The sequence below is a fragment of the Pleurodeles waltl genome, unplaced genomic scaffold, assembly GCF_031143425.1.
Source record: "Pleurodeles waltl isolate 20211129_DDA unplaced genomic scaffold, aPleWal1.hap1.20221129 scaffold_65, whole genome shotgun sequence".
In the NCBI taxonomy this organism is placed as follows: Eukaryota; Metazoa; Chordata; class Amphibia; order Caudata; family Salamandridae; genus Pleurodeles; species Pleurodeles waltl.
In genome coordinates, this window is record NW_027150363.1 from 2,083,159 (window position 1) to 2,098,895 (window position 15,737).

The 15,737-nt window shown below is 47.1% G+C and overlaps 1 protein-coding gene across 1 annotated transcript; it reads left to right on the plus strand.

The window, feature by feature from the left end:
- The first annotated feature begins 694 nt into the window (after positions 1–694).
- Positions 695–12,972, plus strand: LOC138278829 (avidin-related protein 4/5-like). Its single transcript, XM_069219339.1, has 4 exons — positions 695–810; positions 5,419–5,602; positions 7,699–7,819; positions 12,706–12,972. The coding sequence occupies exons 1-4, from the start codon at positions 715–717 to the stop codon at positions 12,827–12,829; spliced, it is 525 nt and encodes a 174-aa protein (XP_069075440.1). The 5' UTR covers positions 695–714; the 3' UTR covers positions 12,830–12,972.
- Positions 12,973–15,737: the final 2,765 nt, after the last annotated feature.

Here is a 15,737-nt window from a genome sequence, read left to right on the forward strand (position 1 = left end):
TACTGTGTATAGGATTGCGGTCCCTACTTGGACAAGGGTGGATACCCCTGCCAACTAGAGACCCTATTTCTAACATGCTGCAAGAGCAATAACCAATTATCATACTTCCTACTGCTCTTCAACAGAACTTCACACTGTGGTTAGGAAGAAGATGGAATCCCATAAAAAAAGAGGAAAAAATAAATCTCATTTTAAGCATCTGGGGGGATAATCTTCTCCACCCTACTTCTATACAACAAATTTGCCTTGTGCAAGGTTCTTCTCAGTATGCGTATGATTCTCTGCCAAGTAGGCACTGTACTACACGGTACCCACATGGGCACGTCAAAGAATAATGATTCCAAGTTTCATTGCTCGTGTGTGAGGCAGGGTGGAGCAGTGATGATTCATCAGTATGTAGGTTTCTGTGTTAATGAAGTGCACTTGTGTGGGACAGCCCCGTTTTATACACTATTATGCTGTCACCACCACGATAAGAGCTCATTATTTGGAGGTGGTCAGTCTCATCCTCTTAAACCATGATTTTGAAGAAAAACACCATGTTGAGGATACATCCTCCCCCCTGATATGATGAAACATTCCTTGGGTGTGGATCATCTGGTTTTAACAACATGTCGCAACAGGTTATTACTCATATTTTTATAGGAAGTCGACATGTTTTGGTGGCGCATGTCACATGCAGAGGTATATAAGAAAGTGGCACAGTGCATATGAATGTTCTTCTTTGACAGCACCATGGCTCTCCACTGCCTTGCCGGGATCATTGCACTGGTACTCCTAGTGGCTATCGCTGATTCTGCCCATGGACTGGTAAGATACATTGAAATTATATTAAATTTGTAATCCTTCCTAGGAGTCTGTAGGGTGACAAGCCGCAGGCCCTCATTTTAAGATTGGCGGAAATGGCGCCTACCGCTGTGGCGACGGCTGCCAAAAGACCGTTGCCGTGGCCAACATCCGTCTGCCAAATTATGACCACCGCCGGATTTCCGCCATAAGAAGGGTGGAAATCCAGCAGTGGCCATACTGGCGGATAGTGTTAATGTGGCACTGCTACCACCAACTGCGCCATGCCAGTAGACCGCCACCAGCCATATTATGACAAATAATAAAGCCTGGCGGTGTTCTGCACGCTGGCTCTACTGGTGGTAGCAGCCCCCCGTCCTGTTCCCTGACAGAAGACCCCCTGGATGCAGGAAAGTTGTGTTTCCGACAGGGTGTTGTGTGTGTGTGTATGGGTTTGTGTGCATGAATATGTGAGTGTGGGCGTGAATGCGACTGTGTGTGTAGTGTTGTTTGCATGGGTGTTTCATGTGTGGGAATGCGTGTATGAATAGAAATGTGAATGCATGTCTGCGTGTCAGTGTGAATGTGTGTACGGATGTGTGCAAGAATGAATGCATGTATGCCTGTGTGAGTGAGTGTGAGTATGCGTACAGCGTGTCTGCGTGTGTGCGTGAATGGGGTGGTGGGGGATTGGAGGTGGGGATCGTGGATGGAGGTGGGTTGGGGGGCAGCTGAGGAGTGTTTGGAGGGGTGGGTGCGCCTCCTATCAGTGACAGGGAAGCTAGGTAGGGCCTGCTCCCATGGTTTGTTGTGGCGTTGCGAATGCAAAGAAAAACATAGTGGTAGGGAGGGTCAATAGTGGCCGCCGGGCGGGGGATTGTTATCTCCAGCCCGGCAGCTGCTATTGCATTGGCGGTCGGAATGGTATATTGGCGGGCTGGCTGTCATAATGTGCCGGTACTACCGCCACATTATCACCGACCACCGGGGTCATAATGACCTCCTTAGTGTAAATGCTCATCTCTGATTAATGCAGGAAATCCATCTGCTAGCTACGCAAAGTCTATGTGGGCAAGGGATTGTGGGCATGGGAAGATAAAGGGACCTGTCTAAGGTCAAACAGTGCAGGCAGGGATATCAGCTTAGCACGGGACCACGCAGACACTTTAGGCAATTTTTACCAAAAACTCCATGTTATTTGCTGCCCACGAACCTTGGACCACACTCTGCGCCGGTGCCTTCCAGGTTCTCTGCTTGGTCCTGACTATGTAACTTTATATCGACAATATTCTTCCAGTGTTCTTTCTCCTCCAGCTGTAAAGTCCTCTCTGTAAAGTATTCTCTTAGTTGCTTAGTTCTCCCTGTTCTCTCCAACTACAGACACACTAGTGGCAAGCCCTGTCACTTCCTGCAGCATCCTGGCTGCCAGTGCCTGTGTAGAGGAAATGCTGCCACAAGGGTGTGAGTAGCAGAGATAGACCATAACAAAGATGTGTCTAGCTGCGATAGACCATAACAAAGGTTAGTGCAGCTGAGACAGACCATAACAAAGATGTGTCTAGCTGCGATAGACCATAACAAAGGTTAGTACAGCTGAGACAGACCATAACAAAGATGTGTCTAGCTGCGATAGACCATAAAAAAGGTTAGTGCAGCTGAGACAGACCATAACAAAGGTTAGTACAGCTGAGACAGACCATAACAAAGATGTGACTAACTGAGACAGACCATAACAAAGGTTAGTACAGCTGAGACAGACCATAACAAAGATGTGTCTAGCGGAGATAATCCATAACAAAGGTTAGAACAGCTGAGACAGACCATAACAAAGATGTGTATAGCGGAGATAACCCATAACAAAGGTTAGTACAGTTGAGACAGACCATAACAAAGATGTGTATAGCGGAGATAAACCATAACAAAGGTTAGTACAGTTGAGACAGACCATAACAAAGATGTGTCTAGCTGCGATAGACCATAACAAAGGCTAGTACAGCTGAGACAGACCATAACAAAGATGTGTATAGCGGAGATAAACCATAACAAAGGTTAGTAAAGCTGAGACAGACCATAACAAAGATGTGTATAGTGGTGATAACCCATAACAAAGGTTAGTACAGCTGAGACAGACTATAACAAAGATATGTCTAGCTGAGACAGACCATAACAAAGGTTAGTACAGCTGAGACAGACCATAACAAAGATGTGTCTGGCTGAAATAGACGTTTAGGCGCGTTGTGATGTCTGTGAACTCTGCCTGCTGGTATGACAATAACGTCATGCATTTCCTTGTGTCTGTGAGCAATGCAGGGCACGAGTCGGGAGTACACGCAAGTAGACGGCGTCTACCCACTATTTTCACAGGGTATCCCCCAGTCTACCCTGCCATGAGGTTGAGGCGCACAGAATCATGTTAAACTTGCCTAGGTGTAATTTTCAGGCCCTGGGACACACTCGGCAGTGCCTGCTTTCCTTCAAGCAGCAGTGTGCAGGGTGAAGTTGGGAGGGCCTTATGAGATTCCAGCTGGACCCATAACAAAGGCCGAAGTTAAGGGCAAACTTTTAGAGTATCCTGATTGGGGGCTATGAGGCGAGAGGGGCTGACACCTAAATGCAAGTGCAATGGAGGGATGTAGAGAAATAAAGGCTCACAGCTTGCAGTCACTTTGCAGGTGCTTAAGAGAGGCTGCTGTGACTCTGTATATGAGACATAAGCAAGCACTGTAAGGAGGTCTGACGTGTTGGTCTCTCTCAATATTTACACAAATAATAATTTAAATATCACGATTTGATTTTGTTTCTTTTAAAGCGCTATAGAGCTGATGATCCCAATGCAGGATGTCAGAGTGCTTCACATCACACGTACATATTACGCGTTGACAATAAATCATGTGTGTAAATCATAGCACAGGATGTGTTACGTAAGACACTGAGGGTTACAAGGTGTAGTAGCCACATGTCCTTCACAGCTCCCTGTGCTCAATAGAAGGATCACAATTTATGAACTGCGAGTAACAAAAGGATCTCTGTGTTAAAAGCAGTAACCCACTTACCTGCTACATACAATGCACATGTGTCCCCTGCATGTTACATGATGTGCTTTGCAGAAGACACTCTAACCCTCTCTGCTACTTTAATTCAACACTAGGACTGTGCGCTGCAGAGATCCCTGCAGCAAATGTGTAACCTCCAGAGCTATCCTACCGTTATCAGTACTGGCTGAGATCTAGTTGGAACACAAAGGTCTCTGCAGCGGGTGCCTTAACCCCATCAGATATTTTAAAATGCAGACTTTGCAACCAATTAAGCAGAACAGATTTACTGCCACATTTCTCCTTCTTGACAATTTCTTTGTGGCAGAGTTTTAAAAAATACATTTTCTAAGTTGAGGCCCAGATTTTGAGCCAGGGTTGTGACAACCCCGACACAAAATATCATTAGTTAAATATTGTAATGTGGTCACGTGTACTCACGATAGACCTGCTAAACATGTGCGTGCGGTGTTAAGATCTGATGCCACGTCTTGGGATGACACTTCCTGTGAGGTCATGGATTGTGATGCCACTTCCTGTGATTCTGTGTGTGATGTCATATGCTGTCACGTGCCATGATGTCACTTGCATAATGTCCAGCTTGGTTAGTGCCCCCACTTCTATTTTAGGACTTGTGCCCTGAGCTGTGCCTGTTGGTATGACAATAACGTCATGCATTTCCTGATGTCTGTGACCTATGCCTGTTGGTATGCCCATGACGTCACTCGCACCCTGCTGTGTGGTGGACTAGCCTGTTGATAGAGTCATGCTCCTGTTGGAGGGTCGAGGTGTGAAGATGTGACTGTGATTGGCTGGTGCTCTCTGACCCTCTTGTGGTCTGTAGTGACCTCACACTCGCCTCTCCCCTCCAGTGCAGCCTCGGGGGGCCCTGGAGGAGTGAACATGGCACCCTGCTGTGTGGTGGACCAGCCTGTTGATAGAGTCATGTTCCTGTTGGAGGGTCGAGGTGTGAAGATGTGACTGTGACTGATGATCTCTGGTGCCCTCTGCACCTCTTGTGGTCTGTAGTGACCTCACACTCGTCTCTCTCCTCCAGGGCAGCCTTGGGGGGTCCTGGAGGAGTGAACATGGCACCCTGCTGTGTGGTGGACTAACCTGTTGATAGAGTCATGCCCCTGTTGGAGGGTCGAGGTGTGAAGATGTGACTGATGATCTCTGGTGCCCTCTGCACTGCTTGTGGCTTATAGTGACCTCACACTCGCCTCTTCCCTCCAGGGCAGCCTCGGGGGGTCCTGGAGGAGTGAACATGGCACCCTGCTGTGTGGTGGACTAGCCTGTTGATAGAGTCATGCCCCTGTTGGAGGGTCGAGGTGTGAAGATATGACTGTGATTGATGCTCTCTGGTGCCCTCTGCACCTCTTGTGGTCTGTAGTGACCTCACACTCGCCTCTCTCCTCCAGTGCAGCCTCGGGGGGCCCTGGAGGAGTGAACATGGCACCCTGCTGTGTGGTGGTCTAGCCTGGTGATAGAGTCATGCTCCTGTTGGAGGGTCGAGGTGTGAAGATGTGACTGTGATTGGCTGGTGCTCTCTGCACCTCTTGTGGTCTGTAGTGACCTCACACTCGTCTCTTCCCTCCAGTGCAGCCTTGGGGGGTCCTGGAGGAGTGAACATGGCACCCTGATGACCATGCGCCTTGGGGTCAACGGGACCATCACCGGCACCTACCAGTCATCCAGCAAAGCCCCGACGTCTGTGCTGATTGGATACCAGCAGCAGGGCGACAACCCAACCTTCAGAGTGACGGTCAAGAACAGCGCTGCACGTGAGTACTTCGCGGCGCTATGTCTTCTCGGCGCTGTGGGAGGCGCACGCCCCTCCTGCGCCCCCTTCTCCCTGTTTCTACTCCCTCCCCGCCTACCTCTTCTTCCTCTTCTTGGGATGTTTGTTACCGTTGCTCTAGCTCCCAGAAGCGGCAGAGCGCTTTACAAAGGACAGTCCCGGACCAGAAATCCCCCAAACATGAGGTGCCGGACCGTGGACACGGGGATGTGTGTGTGTAAGAGGGGGCGCAATCTGCCTGCTACTGACATTGGCATCTCACGGGGTTTGGAGGGGGCACAGGTGGCTTATGCTGGGATCAGCATCTCATGGGGGCGGGTGGGGGGGGAAGGAATGCACCAGTTACTTCTACATCAGCATCTCCTGGAAGGTACATGAGGCGGCAGGTACAGGTCACTTCTGCTGACGTCAGCATCTCATGGGGGTGGATGGGGAGGGGGGGCAGGTACAGGTCACTTCTACTGACATCAGCATCTCATGGGGGTGGATGGGGAGGGGGGGCAGGTACAGGTCACTTCTGCTGACATAAAGCATCCCATGGGGAGTGGATGGGGAGGGGGCAGGTACAGGTCACTTCTGCTGACGTCAGCATCTCAAGGGGGTGGATGTGGAGGGGGCAGGTACAGGTCACTTCTGCTGACGTCAGCATCTCAAGGGGGTGGATGGGGAGGGGGGGCAGGTACAGGTCACTTCTGCTGACGTCAGCATCTCATGGAGGTGGGTGGGGGGGCAGGTACAGGTCACTTCTGCTGACGTCAGCATCTCATGAGGGTGGATGGGGAGGGGGCAGGTACAGGTCACGTCTACTGACGTCAGCATCTCATGGAGGTGGGTGGGGGGGGCAGGCACAGGTCACTTCTGCTGACGTCAGCATCTCATGGGGGTAGATGGGGGGGGGCAGGTACAGGTCACTTCTGCTGACGTCAGCATCTCATGGGGGTGGATGGGGGAGGGGGGACAGGCACAGGTCACGTCTGCTGACGTCAGCATCTCATGGGGGTGGGTGGGGGGGGGCAGGTACAGGTCACGTCTACTGACGTCAGCATCTCATGGGGGTGGATGTGGAGGGGCAGGTACAGGTCATGTCTACTGACGTCAGCATCTCATGGGGGGTGGATGGGGAGGGGGGGAAGGCACCGGTCACTTCTGCTGACGTCAGCATCTCATGGAGGTGGATGTGGAGGGGGCAGGTACAGGTCATGTCTACTGACATCAGCATCTCATGGAGGTGGATGGGGAGGGGGGGCAGGTACAGGTCACGTCTACTGACGTCAGCATCTCATGGGGGTGGATGGGGGGGGGCAGGTACAGGTCATGTCTACTGACGTCAGCATCTCATGGGGGTGGATGGGGAGGGGGGGCAGGTACAGGTCACGTCTACTGACATCAGCATCTCATGGGGGTGGATGGGGAGGGGGGGGGCAGGTACAGGTCACGTCTACTGACATCAGCATCTCATGAGGGTGGATGGGGAGGGGGCAGGTACAGGTCACCTCTACTGACGTCAGCATCTCATGAGGGTGGATGGGGAGGGGCAGGTACAGGTCATGTCTACTGACGTCAGCATCTCATGGAGGTGGATGTGGAGGGGCAGGTACAGGTCACGTCTGCTGACGTCAGCATCTCATGGAGGTGGATGTGGAGGGGCAGGTACAGGTCACGTCTACTGACGTCACAATGTGACTGCACGCACCTTTAGAGCTGTAGTCAATATAATAATGTCTGTAAGTGATGGACCCGAGCTACAGGCCGAGCCTAGAGGCAGGTAAGGCAGAGAGACATTCCTCCCCCCAGCGCCTGTACACAAGGACCCCGTGGAGCCTTAACACAAGGGAAGACAAATCGATATTCATTTACTGGGTGATTTACATAAAGTCAAACCAGGAAACCTGGATAAATCCCGGCTTCTCCGCTTAAAATATCTGATCTTAGGCAAATATTCTATTTCACAAAAGCTTTCTTTTCTCCATTATGGCATATGAAATCAGGTTCAGATGTGTGAGATCGGACTAGCAGTTGTACACAACTATCACTTTATTAAACCCTTTTCTCACCGTGCCTTGCTCCCCTCTCTTGCAGCCACCATCACCATGCTGGCAGGGCAGTGCTACACAAAGCCTGATGGAGAACCAACCCTGAGAACCACCTGGATCCTGAGAGAGCCCGTGGGAAACCTGACAGAGGACTGGAAGAGCTCACGGTGAGGGGGGGCACTGATGTGTGGGTGGGAGAGCTGCCCATTTGGTGGAGCCGATCTCCCTACTCCGTATTATAATCAGGCTCGAGTCCCGGCACCGGCTCAGCATCCTGTGATTCTGGGAAAATCACTTAATCTGCCCACGAAGAATGAATGTGTCTTTGTGTTACGTAACTGGTGCTCATGTAAAGCGCTTCAATGCCTTCGGACGAGTTAGCGCTATAGAAAACTGCAAAAAAAAATATGGATGACGTGTCCCTGAGTCATGCATGCACATGCTAAATATGTTTATATCGAATACTCAGGGATAGTGAAATGCTTTCAATATTTAACACAGAAGCAGCTCGCTAATATTACTGCAAATAGTGTCTGCGACCCCCTCCCATTCACTTATGTGCCGACCTGCTTTGGTCTAAAAGAGGGGTTGCATGAAACATAAACACAACGGGCCAGATCTACAAGAAAGTGTGCAGTCCCCACCCGCCTAACGACACCGCGGTTGGCTCGTTTCCACAACAGCGTTATTGTGGCGCTTTGCTGGATTACTATTACTGCTACTACTGCTACCTCTACTACTACTACTACTGCTTCTACTACTACTGCTAGTACTATTGCTATTTCTACCTCTTCTACTATTTCTACTACCACTACTCTTGGTTTTACTGTTACTACTACTACTACTACCTCAACTACCACTACTACTATTACTACTGCTACTATTATTACCTCTACTATTAATACTATGACCTTTACTACTACTGCTATTTCTACCTCTACTACTTGTAATACCACTACCGTAACTATTAATGCTACTGCTGCTACTACTACTATTACCACCATTGCTACTACTACTACCTCTGCTACCACAACTACTATTACTACTACTGCTACTATTACTACTACCTCTACTGCTACTACTTCCACTATTACTACTCTGCTACTACTGCTACTACTACCTCTACTACTACTATTTGTATTACTGCTGCTACTACTAATGCTACTACTACTACTACTACTACTGCTATTTCTACTGTTACAACTATTTATACTACCACTACTCTTGGTATTACTATTACTACTATTAGCACTACTACTACTACTATGACCTTTACTACTACTATTCCTACCTCAACTACTACTTGTAATACCACTACTGTAATGATTACTGCTACTGCTGCTACTACTATTACTGCCACTGCTACTACTACTGCTACTACTACCATTACTACTACTGCTAATACTAATGCTACTATTACTACTACCTCTACTACTACTGCTACTACTATTACTGCTACTATTTCTACAGCTCCTACTCCTGCTCCTACTAGCTCTACTACTACTACTATTTGTATTAATGCTGCTACTACTTTTTCTAATACTACAACTCCTGCCTCTACTACTACTACTAATACTATTGATTCTACTACTCTTACCTCTACTACTAATTCCCCTGCTGCTATTACTACTAATGCTGCTGCTGCTACCAGTGCTACTGCTACTACTACTGCTACTACTACTATTACTACTGCTGCCACTACTACTGCTAGTACTACTGCTATTTCCACCTCTACCACTCCTTCTACTACCACCACTGTTGCTGCTACTATTACTCCTACTACCTCTACTACAGCTACTACTATTACTACTGCTGCTAATACTGCCACTACTAATCCTACCTCTACTACTACTGCTACTACTGCTATTACAACTACTGCTACAGGAGAGAACTTAAGAGTGGATCCGAGGGTCCTATTTCTATACCTGTTGCCAATGCCTGCACACCTGCCCTGGTCCCAGTCTGTCTGCAATTAACAAGCTAGAGTGAGGCTCTTTGTGTGTGAGCTAGGGCAGTGTCTTTAAAGTGCAAATGTGACAGGTGACAGCTCTGCCCCTCCGATCAAGTCAAGATGGCCCATCCTGCGAACACCCAAGCTCTCTATTGTATGGCCGTTTGGGAGGAATACACAAAGGCCATCTGCCAACTACAACTAGTCACGTGACTCAGAAAACAGGCTGCAGGCACCATAGGGTTAGGACATGAAAAAACACATTTCTAAAAGTAGCAAATTCATAATTGTCACTTAAAATCTGAGTTCATTATTAAAGAGAGGTTTAAATTACAAATGTTCAGACACCAAACATGAAATTGTTACCTGCTCCCAAACAAACTTTAACACGTAGGAAATGTAATATGGTGACCCAATGGAAGAGGAAGTCCTTGCAATAGTGAAAAACAAAGTTTAGAGTTTTTCACTACCAGGAGAAGTAAAACTTTAGAATATATGTCCAACTTTTTAAAATACAATACAACCTGCCCTATGGGTTGTTGAGGGCCTACCCTAGAGATGACTTGCATGTATTAAAAAGGAAGGCTTAGGCCTGGGTAAAGGTTTATTTTGCCAGGTCGAAATAGCCCTTTAAAACTGCACAGACGAGCTGCAATGCTAGGCCTTGGACATGTCTTAAAGGGCTACTCAAGTGGGTGGCACAATACGTGTTGCAGACCTACTAGTAGCATTTGTTTTGCAGACCCTGAGTACCTGTAGTACCACTTTACTAGGGACTTATAAGTAAATTTATTGTGCCAATTGGGTATTAGCCAATTTAAAAAAATTTAAAGGAGAGAGTGCAAGCACTTTAGCACTTGCTAGACGTGTTAAAGCTATCAAAAATTGAATTTAGCACAACAGGAGGGTTAAAAGCAAAAGGGTATGGGATGACCCTGCAGAGAGGGTCAAATCCAACAGGAAGTACAGAGGAATTCTAGGGCTTCACTTAGTTTCTGTTCTGTTTCCACAACCCTGTAAGGCCCCAGGTCTCAGGGAGTCATGGTGTTACCATGACAACTACATTAATACTTTTCTAAGAGAATGTTTGGGGATTTCAATGAATAAATTACAGTTCATCATTTGTTTTGACATCTTGCAAAGCCTTATTTGGCTCTGTAGTGTCACGGCATTCTGGCACACCCATTCACTTGGTGTGCTCTTGTCATGTCTGGAACTAAAACTTGGATCAGGGCTTCAATGCGACTAAGGATCTCACTGAGGACCTAGAAAATTAATGTTATGTAGAGTCATTCCGACCCGATGCATTATCACAGATTAAGGATGCTTTCACTGATATGAAGCCTCATGGTACTTCATATATCATCAGCCAGATGAAAAATCAAAGCCATACCAGGGTGGCCCCTTTCACGGTCATTGCCTTATCTGGAAGGATTTCAATCAATTAAAAATATTGGAAATCGAATGATTTCATTTTTTAATACATCACCTTCTCAAATGAAACACCCTAAACATATGTCAAAGAATGATAGCTAAATAATGGTACAACACAGCCTGTGGCTCTGTGGTACTTTTGGGAAAAGATGTGATGACTCTGTATTGTATATAGTGAAACAGATAGTTTACATATATCTACCTACTGAGGGCGGATTTTATACAAATCCTTAACCTATCCACTCTCTGGTATCATTTCATCATTACCCCCTCCCCTCAGCGCCTTGAGACCCTCACAGGTGAGTAGTGCACTTTACAAATACTCTGATTTATTGATTGATTGATTATATTAGAGAACCTTCATCAGGACAGACAACAGAGCATTCATGTGAAATGTGTCACCTGTGATCTTAAAGAGGGGAGGAGAGTAGTTTATGAAAACTTTCAATTAGATCTCTTTCTCAAGGGTTTCCCAGCTAGTACAGGGAACCCTTGTTTCATGTTGTTGGCGCAGCAGAGTCATGGGGTTTATATTACGTTAAGGGGGAAACTGATGACAAAGTTACATCAGGTGACTACACTCTACAGGGAACAAGCGTGTACAAGATGCAAGGGCACTGTGAAGTGTGCCAGATAGCAATACACTATTTTGTAGTTAACATGCTCTCTGCATGTGTGCTTGTCTGCATGTGTGCTCTCTGCAAGTGTGCTTTCTGCATGTGTGCTCTCTGCATGTGTGCTTGTTTACATGTGTGCTCTCTCCATGTGTGCTCTCTGCATATGTGCTTGTCTGCATGTGTGCTCTCTGCATATGTGCTCTCTGAATGTGTGCTTGTCTGCATGTGTGCTCTCTGCATGTGTGCTCTCTAAATGTGTCCTTGTCTGCATGTGTTCTCTCTGCATGTCTTCCCTCTGAATGTGTGCTTGTCTGCATGTGTGCTCTCTGCATGTGTGCTCTCTGCATGTGTGCTTTCTGCATATGTTCTCTCTGCATGTGTGCTTGTCTGCATGTGTGCTCGCTGCATGTGTGCGTGTCTGCATGTGTCCTTGTCTGCATGTGTGCTCTCTGCATGTCTTCCCTCTGAATGTGTGCTTGTCTGCATGTGTGCTCTCTGCATGTGTGCTCTCTGCATGTGTGCTTTCTGCATATGTTCTCTCTGCATGTGTGCTTGTCTGCATGTGTGCTTGCTGCATGTGTGCGTGTCTGCATGTGTGCTTGTCTGCATGTGTGATTGTCTACATGTGTCCTCTTTGCATGCGTGCTCGCCACATGTGGGCTCACTGCATGTGTGCTTGTTGCATGTGTGCTTCTCTGCATGTGTGATTGTTTACATGTGTGCTCTTTGCATGTGTGCTCTTTGTATGTGTGCTTGTTGCATGTGTGCTCGCTGCATGTGTGCTCTCGGCATGTGTGCTCTCGGCATGTGTGCTCGCTGCATGTGTGCTTGCTGCATGTGTGATTGTTTACATGTGTGCTCTCTGCATGTGTACTCTGCATGTGTGCTCTGCATGTGTGCTCGCTGCTTGTGTGCTCGCTGCATGTGTGCTTGGTTTGATTCCTTTTCTATCTTCTGTTTTCAATATTAAGAACAATATGCCAGCATTACCCCTCTTTTTTTCTATCTCTCATGACATTTTCCTAACATATTTTTTATCCCTGTAACACAGGTTTGGGACCGCCAGCTTCTCAACGAATGATAATGTAAATGGTGAAGCGGCAGGACAGTGGACTGGGGGCCAGAGTCAGATACACCGCACCCCGAAACCAGCTGAAGGCAAAGTGAGGAGCTAGTGGTGGGAGCAAAGCCTGCTTCTGACACCCTGAGAAGGCCACATCTAGGGATGCTGTGCTCAGCAGCCTCTCTTCCACCCTTAATGGCTTCTTCAAATGTATTGTTCATTTTAAATATTGTTAATAAAACAGTTGTGAAGGTGCTCGTGTGTATTTGACTTTGTAGCCATGTGTGTAGAGGTGAACACCTCCAGGATAAGGACATTAATATTCTCTTTCAAATGTGCATTATTTCAGCCTACACAACACATGCAATGCCCTGGTTAAGAGCAAACTATACAACATTGCTTTCACTATGTGGGACTATTAATACCTCCTTCTTCTTTCTGTCACCTGACTTCTCTTCATATGTAGCTTCCATTGTCCTCTCCACATCTCATGCCTTCTTCTCATGATGTATCCTTAATGATATACCTCACCCTACCTGTGGCCAGCGCACACTCCTGGGATTGAGGTTGTCATTAGGTGCTCTCTCTGCACATGACAGATGAGCAGAGTCAGGTGTGAACATACATTCAACCCTGACATGGACACTTACTCCACCCAAGGTTGATTCCTGAAGGGTGGTGACCAAAGGGCTTGTCTCTGGAGGAGATGAAGCAACTAGAGCCACACCAGCATGGCTTGGTACGTTTGTAACTCAAGATGAGCTTCAACGTTAGAGACAATGTCCTGGATTGTCCTGGAAGCTGCACATGAGAAGCTTCTTTGAGTCAGAGCATCATCTGCCTCCTCCTCTCCTTGGGTCTCCTCAGTCTCTTCATCGTTCGTTGATGCTGTTGGACCTCTTTGCAGGCCCTGATGGTTTCATCATCTGCCTCCTCCTCTCCTTGGGTCTCCTGAATCCCTTCATCCTGCGTTGATGCTGTTGGACCTCTTTGCAGGCCCTGATGGTTTCATCATCTGCCTCCTCCTCTCCTTGGGTCTCCTGAATCCCTTCATCCTGCGTTGATGCTGTTGGACCTCTTTGCAGGCCCTGATGGTTTCATCATCTGCCTCCTCCTCTCCTTGGGTCTCCTGAATCTCTTCATCCTGCGTTGATGCTGTTGGACCTCTTTGCAGGCCCTGACGGTTTCATCATCTGCCTCCTCCTCTCCTTGGGTCTCCTGAATCTCTTCTTCCTGCGTTGATGCTGTTGGACCTCTTTGCAGGCCCTGACGGTTTCATCATCTGCCTCCTCCTCTCCTTGGGTCTCCTGAATCTCTTCATCCTGCGTTGATGCTGTTGGACCTCTTTGCAGGCCCTGACGGTTTCATCATCTGCCTCCTCCTCTCCTTGGGTCTCCTGAATCCCTTCATCCTGCGTTGATGCTGTTGGACCTCTTTGCAGGCCCTGACGGTTTCATCATCTGCCTCCTCCTCTCCTTGGCTCTCCTGAATCTCTTCATCCTGCGTTGATGCTGTTGGATCTCTTTGCAGGCCCTGATGGTTTCATCATCTGCCTCCTCCTCTCCTTGGGTCTCCTGAATCTCTTCTTCCTGCATTGATGCTGTTGGACCTCTTTGCAGGCCCTGATGGTTTTATGGACATTCTTCTCCTGGGATTCTCTGCTTAACCAGAGTGCTCCCTGCACATTCACCTCTGCTCTACCACACTTAGGCTCTCAATGGAAGACAAATCCTGCTCCATTGTTCCAAAAAAGCACTTAAGGTGCAAACATTTAAGTAAAATGGAATTTAGGAAAATCAAAAATTCCACAATAAAAGACATTATGCCAATAAAGATTAAAAAGCAGGTTTTGCTGTTAATTAAATTAAGGGATTTTTAAGTTCAACTTTTAAAACTGTGTGGAATTGCAAAATGCAAGTTCGGGGTCCCACTACTGGACACCATTCTGCGAGCATGAATTATTAATTAGGGGTTGGTTGGAAGCCAACTACTAGTAATAAAGTCACCAACCTGATTGTCCCAGTCACAGGTTTGAGTAATTTAAACCTGATCTCAATCCCTGCTCGCTAAGGCACAGAGCAGACAGGCTTACCTTAAAGAAAATGTATAAAACATTTGGAAGTACCAAATCAGTTAAAAAGTCAAATGCACATCCGAATAAAAATCCCACTCCAGTTTACAAAATATGGAGAAAGGTGTGATGAGCAAAATGTCACGAAAATGACGAAAATCGATTAGGGTGGCAGGAGATGAGAATTTTGAAAGATTTAGCAGAAAAACAACCATAAAAAAATAAAACAGCAATGTAAGTCAATGATCGCTGCAGACTTACACCAAGGTGCAAAATCAAGCTGACTATGATTCAACCTGTGGCAGACACATCACGTGGATTGGTCCCAGTGAAAGTCTGGACATCAAAAAGTTTAAAAAAGTCTCTTAGTCTCACTTCAGAAAGGGACTTTGTCACTTTTTTGTAGAAAAATATTATAATTTCTTCTAGGACCCGATGAAGATTGAGATTTTGTCACTTTGGAGGAGAAAATTCTCTTCACGCAGCGCATTGCTGAAATTGTAGCCAATACTATGGAACCAAAGAGCATATTTCTATAACAGGCGGGTCCCTCTGGTGTGCTGGAGCTTGCATCATTTCTCACTGAAAATGATCTAAGTAGAACTGCAGAATGGCACATAATAATTTTTCCAGAGGTATGGATGTCGCTGGGTGGGATAAAATTGAAATCCAATCCGACACTGTGGAACTGTCGGCCAGATCCCACTCTGAAGGAAAAGTTTTCAAAAGTTTCCATACTTTCTTCTGGTTCCAGCCTGACTAGGAGGGTAAAAGCTGAGGCTTTTCCAGGGGTCACCAGATATTTAGATTTTTTCACTTTATTTATAAATTTAAAAAAATACCTTGTTCAACATTTAGGGGGTCATTTTGACCTCGCCGGTCGGTGGTAATATGGCGGTGGTACCTCCAACAGGTGGTGGTACATACGGCCACATTATGACATAGGTCA

Coding starts and splice junctions, on each gene's coding strand:
- LOC138278829 (XM_069219339.1), top strand. CDS start 715: ATGTTCTTCTTTGACAGCACCATGGCTCTCCACTGCCTTGCCGGGATC. Junction 811..5,418: donor CTGATTCTGCCCATGGACTG/GTAAGATACATT, acceptor TCTTCCCTCCAG/TGCAGCCTTGGGGGGTCCTG. Junction 7,820..12,705: donor GAGGACTGGAAGAGCTCACG/GTGAGGGGGGGC, acceptor CCTGTAACACAG/GTTTGGGACCGCCAGCTTCT.